The 6,129-nt window shown below is 39.6% G+C and overlaps 1 protein-coding gene across 2 annotated transcripts in view; it reads right to left on the bottom strand.

Annotated features, from left to right (window-relative positions):
• Positions 1-1,626: 1,626 nt before the first annotated feature.
• gli1.L (GLI family zinc finger 1 L homeolog) overlaps positions 1,627-6,129 on the bottom strand; it is a 77,944-nt gene continuing 73,441 nt past the window's right edge. For both annotated transcript variants that reach the window (XM_018247459.2, XM_018247458.2), the window contains 3 exons: positions 5,829-6,083; positions 4,687-4,969; positions 1,627-4,525 (listed from right to left, as the gene is read on the bottom strand). In XM_018247459.2, the coding sequence (XP_018102948.1) occupies positions 2,097-4,525; positions 4,687-4,969; positions 5,829-6,083 (2,967 nt within the window). In that variant the 3' untranslated portion in view covers positions 1,627-2,096. The remainder of the gene's footprint in view (positions 4,526-4,686; positions 4,970-5,828; positions 6,084-6,129) is intronic.

Genomic DNA, 6,129 nt, shown 5'->3' with positions numbered 1-6,129 from the left:
AACCCAAAACACAGAGTTAACTGACACCTGATTTAATACTTGTAGCAAAGGAGATGTTGGCCGTAGATGCACAGTTCTCCCATAATTTTTCTTTTAGGAAGAAGTCTCCAACCAGTTAAATTTGCATTCTCTGATAACTAGGGATGCACCGAATCCAGGATTCAGTTCGGGATTCGGCCTTTTTCAGCAGGATTCGGCCGAATCCTTCTTCCTGGCCGAACCAAATCCGAATCCTAATTAGCACAAGCAAATTAGGGGCGGGGAAGGAAATCGAGTGACTTTTTGTCATAAAACAAGGAAGTAAAAAATATTTCCCCTTCCCACCCCTAATTTGCATAATTAGGATTCGGATCCGGTTCGGTATTCGGCTGAATCTTTTGTGATGGATTCGGGGGTTCGGCCGAATCCAAAATAGTGGATTCGGTGCATCCCTACTGATAACATTATGATATCAGTTCATGCATAGGTTTTTAAACTGTGGGGTCCAAAGCAATTGATGATGGGGCGTAATTACTAATTAAAGGGGTGGTTCACCTTTAAGTTAACTTTTAGTATGTTAGTATGGCCAATTCTAAACAACTTTTCAATTGGTCTTCATTATTTATTTTTAATTATTTGCCTTCTTCTTATGGCTCTTTCCAGCTTTCAAATGGGGGTCACTGACCCCATCTAAAGGCACATGCTTTGTAAAGCTACACATTTATTGTTATTGCCACTTTTTATCACTCATATTTCTATTCGCGCCCTCCCCTATTCATATTGTATTCTCTTGTTTAAATAAATGTATGGTTGCTAAGGTAATTTGGACCCTAGCAACCAGATTGCTGAATTACAAACTGGAGAGCTGCTGAATAAAAAGCTAAGTAACTCAAAAACCACAAATAATAAAAAAAATAAAAACGCCTATTGCGTATCAAAGGCGATCAACCCCGTTAATGTTTAGATTATATTTTGGAAGGCATAAAGTATGGAGATCCAAATTACAGAAAAATACCTTACTATACCATTGTAACATTTGTACTTAAGGTACTTTTATGTTGATTACAGGTATGGGACCTGTTAATCAGAAACCGGTTATCCAGAAAGCTCCAAATTAAGGAATGGCTCCATTTTTAAAATGTTTTAATATCATTGACTTTTTTCAGTAATAATAAAGCAGTACTTGGTACTTGATCCCAACTAAGATATAATTAATCCTTATAGGAGGAAAAACAATCCTATTGGGTTTATTTAATATTTAAATTATTTTTAGTAGACTAAGGGGGTTATTTATTAAAATCTGAATGTTAAAATCTTGAAAACATTTTCACTAGAAAACTCATATCTTTAGAGGAAAAAAAACTCACATTTTTCGAGATTTATTATACCCTGATGCTGCAAAATGCCCAAATTCGAAAACCCGCAAATCCACCATCTCAGACCTATCGAGGTCCTGTATAAGTCAATGGGAGAGGCAACTATCTCAATTTGACATGTTATGGTCTGCGATGTTTAGCCGAAAATCTGACTTTTTGGGGCAATTTCACAAAAAGCCCGAAAAAATTTGAGAGCTTCGGGTTTTCTCTCAATTTTATCAAGTATTAATAAATGAGCTCAAATCGGGCATGGGAGTTTGGTTGTGCTTTTTTTAATGAAATATTAGATAAATTTGGATTTTAGTAAATAACCCCCTTAATGTATAGAGATCCACATTTTGGAAAGAGTCCTTATTCTGAAAACCCCAAGTCCTGAGTATTCTGGATAACAGAATACCTGTATGATTACAGTTTGTTTCAGAAGGCACAATTTTGGGACTTACAGCCGCTTTATGTAAAGCTAACAAGGCAGTTACTCTTTTCCAGGTTTACAATTATAAAATGTGCAAAATTTGTTTTGTAAAAACAGCATTATGATTTAAAAGTGACGGAGTAAATGAAGGCGTGTATTTCTGTGCCAGCAAAAAACGTACATTTGCTGTTTTTGTCAAGCACAGTGTCTACTAAACTTCCAAAGATTTCAAGAACGAATAAAATAAGTGGGTGAGCTCTGCTCCATAGAAGATCAGTCTGATCGAGGGCAGTTGTCATATATATGTTTTCAGGCTAGTTCTAGATTGCTCAGGAGATTGTGTTTAGGTATTTATTCTCTCCAGCCAGAGATGATAACACTGAGTTCAAGTCCCCCACCACCATGTTTGGAACCGCTCCTGTGTTTCGCAGTGTGGTTAAGTGTGAGGAAGCTCCTGCTAGTCCATTGGGGCTTATGTTCCCAGCCATTATAGTATTATCTGCATCATCTATAATTGCTGTAAAGTCAATTTGTGTATTCTCCAGATCAAGACTGTCTAATGTATTGGCACCTGGACATGAACTTGTGTACGGCACAGAGTCTGTCTTTAGAAAGCTATGATTAGAATTGAACTGGCCATGTTGATGTCCATCACAGCTGGTCTGGTTTTGATTTAGTGGTGTAGTAAGTTTATGGAGCCCTGCTTTACCATGATGCATTTCCATTTGACCGGTGTAATACATCATGCTGGTGTTGATGGTGACTTCAGGCTGTGGCTGAATTGCAGGAAGGCAGGCCATTCTTCTGGGGCTTGATTCAGATGACTGGTAAGATGGACTAAGCTGATTTGGACTTCCCATGTATGTTGACTGACTTGATACACTTTGTTGCCTGCTTAAAGGTTTGGGGCCACAGGGAGGACGGGGCATCATGTCAAAGTTGTAACACTGACTGTTTGGGCTTCCCATTGCTTTGGTGTGACTTGATTGGCTGTCTTGGGAGCTTGGACTCATTAGGTTGTTTGGTGATGGCTTGCCCTGATACTTCATATACTTGGGACTCATATACACAGCTGCATTTGGAGTATTTATATGCTGGTTTTGCCCAGTATCTACATCTTCTCCACTGTTGCTCATCATGGACATACTTTTTGGATGTTGCTCCCACATTAGCGCTTGTTGGGACTGGACATAGTTTCTGACCATCATTTCCTTTACCTGCATCATAGGTGTCTGAGACCTACGCCCTTGAGGGCTTAGCAAGTTAGGGTTAAGGCCAACATTAAAGCAAGAATTCTGAGTGTTGTCTTGTTGCCCTTGGTAATCACAGTTTGTGGCTTCAGGTGACAATGGCATTGTATTTGAGTGAGTAAAATTCTGCTCTAGTCTAGAAGGATGCTTCATGTTTTGACAGGACATCATGGAGGGAGCTGAATGGTGGAACTGTTGTTCTGGCTTAACCTGCACCTGACCCCCATGGTTATATTTCTGATTATTCATATACATTCCCTGCTGGCATGAATTTCTGTTTACAGGGCAACCTTGCTTTGTTGGTTCTGGGACAGTAGAGTTTGAGAACTGACTCTGGCAATGATTTCCAGGTGGCATATTCCGATGCATTATTTGGTGATTTGGGCTCTGAGCAGGGTTGTCCATGGTTCCTGAATTAACCTCATTCCACTGTACAGGTAAATTAGCACAGCTATAAGCTTGCCTTGTGTTGGGAAATTGCTGGTTATGAGCAGTCATTTGGCACTGGTTGAAATTTGTATGTGTTGAAACATTGCTCTGGCCTGAGTAATTTTCTGCATTTAGATGCATGTTGCTCATAGCTCGCTGAGAATGGCTATAGACATTTTGGCTTTGACCATCTAACCCATGCATTTGATGATTAAAGTTCATATGGTCACTGGGTGCAGCCAGCTGAGATCCTTGACCCTGGTAATTCATATAGGGCTGCATTTCGTTAGGCTGGATAATGCTTTGTTCCTTTGAATGGCATACTCCATCAGGACCAGCTGTTTCCATAAAAATATTCTCACTAATGCTGGGTGGCCGTGGAGTAAACATATGTCTTTGTAAATTAGCATCAGATCCTCCGTATGCTTGCTGAATACTGGTACCTTGTCGCCCCATCATAGATACATTCATATTTGTCATACTCTTGAAGCGCTGCACTTTTGGAACTGTTTGAATATCTCCCCCAGTTCTTGCAGGGTCACTAGCTCTTCTTATCCCAGCACCTGGTGCTTGAGCTGGATGAATAATACCTGTTCCATAGTTGTGATACTCATTACTACTATGTCTTCTCTGAGTGTTATTACCCAGCAGGGAAGAGATGGCTGATCCACGATAATCGCTAGAAGCAAATGCCATCCTATTGTTTGTATTCATCCTCTCCATGTTGGGCAGTGGAGTAGGTGGAGGACCACCAGTTGCTGCAGCATACTTTGCCTTTAATCTATATTGCTGTGCTGGAGTAAGGCCTGGAAGCACGCTAGCACAAACAGCTTCATTAGAATGACCAGAAGGGTCCGTAGAAAGGTCATATGAATCCACCATGTTACCAGAATCACCTGCTCTTTGGTTGGGTAGGTATGGGGACACCACTGAGGATCTGCGACTCACTGTATAGGCTGAGCTCATGGTGCTTGTAGTGCTGTTCCGCCTGTCATTAAGGTGATTTACATGGTTGCTGGATGGCAATTCTATCCCATGTTGATTTTGAGACAAACCCAGTGGACCACAGACGGGAGGACCTGAGAAAACATAAAAAGTGATTCAGAGATGGAATGGCTTTATGTTATTTCCCAATAACCTGCATATTCTCATAATTTTAATTTAACTTTGTGTTTTAAAGCATTGCCACACTATGTTTATGCTGCCAGTGGTTTTATCTCCCAGGAGTAATACCACTCACCACTGTTGTGGATTGAAGGCAGTTTGACCATCTTTCCTGAGGATGGGGCTTTACGTAGTTGGTTCAGTTTGTCAATCCTAAGATTCTCCAGCTTTCTTAGGGCTGAAGCACCTGCAGTGCCTATTGAATCTACAGAAGGAATATCATCTAGATTGGTGAGGTCCTCAAAGCTTCCTCCTGTGTTGGCATTCATTTCCACCCCACTATCATTATTGTTGTTGCTTCCCAAAGGCGACCTTTCACTGCTGCAAGATGACTGTCCACCAGGGCTGGGCTGAGATTTCTGTTAACCAGATGAAACCAGAATTAAAATGTCAAATATCATAAAAACTCACAGATCATGCAGACTTTCATAAAGAACCAATTCAGTATATTGCAGATGTTGTTATAGTTTTTAACAATGTGTATTGTTAAGGTTGCTCTAGATAAATTAGCATTCTGAGATCCAGGATGCCTCTCTTTTTTTAAAACCATTAGGCGAGGGTGCAATGAGGGTGTGACCACAAAATACATATAGTCAAATACAAGAGTCCTCTGCACTCAACCCATTATCAATATATTTAAGACAGAGACATTTTGTGCATACTGCTACTGAAAAATGTCTTACCCTTTAAACAAAACAGGGATTGTTTGTCCATATATTGCAATATATTTAAGCTGGCCAACTACGTCAAAGTCATCCCATATCTTGCCAGTCCTATGCTCAATTTTATCTAATTCATTAAGAATTCTATTGTTTTATTATACATTTTACAAAGGGACTAGGTTTTACCTGCAACTTACTTGCTGCTTTCAAAGTAAACCCCCATACTTGGCTGCCCTTTTATTAGACACCAGTGGGATCACCATCTATATATATATATATATATATATATATATATATATATATATATAAATATATATATATATATATATATATATATATATATATATATATATATATATATATATATATATATATATATATATATATATACAATTTACTATGTGCACGGCTACTATTTTTTTTTATATCTGTTGTTCTACAGGTGCAATCACATTGATGTAGCATTGTGCTCTTTGCCCAATAATCTGCTTGACCCCGAGGGCAAAACGTGTGCTCTTTTCTAAACATGGTTCATTTGTAAGATGTCTTTGCTCACCAAAGTTATATCTGGCACAGCAAGTCTTCCATCCTCCTTGCGAGCAGAGCTTGCATCCATATCCAGCTGGTTTTCCCCTTTAACATTCTGAATTCCAGGTCCCTCATGACCAGACTGAGCCCTGGGCATTCCGTCTCCACGGTGCTTCTTGGTAATGTGCGCTTCTGGGCCATGTACAGTCTTAACGTGCTTCCTGAGAGAGCTAGGATCTGTGTAGCGCTTGGTGCAGCCGGGGATCTTGCAGACGTATGGTTTCTAGAAAAGAATCCAAATTTAGACTGATAAATGTTCAATAAACCCT

This window comes from Xenopus laevis, chromosome 2L (assembly GCF_017654675.1).
Source record: "Xenopus laevis strain J_2021 chromosome 2L, Xenopus_laevis_v10.1, whole genome shotgun sequence".
NCBI classification, from domain to species: domain Eukaryota; kingdom Metazoa; phylum Chordata; class Amphibia; order Anura; family Pipidae; genus Xenopus; species Xenopus laevis.
The sequence above is the reverse complement of the archived record's forward strand: the minus strand, read 5'-3'. Positions and strand labels throughout refer to the sequence as shown.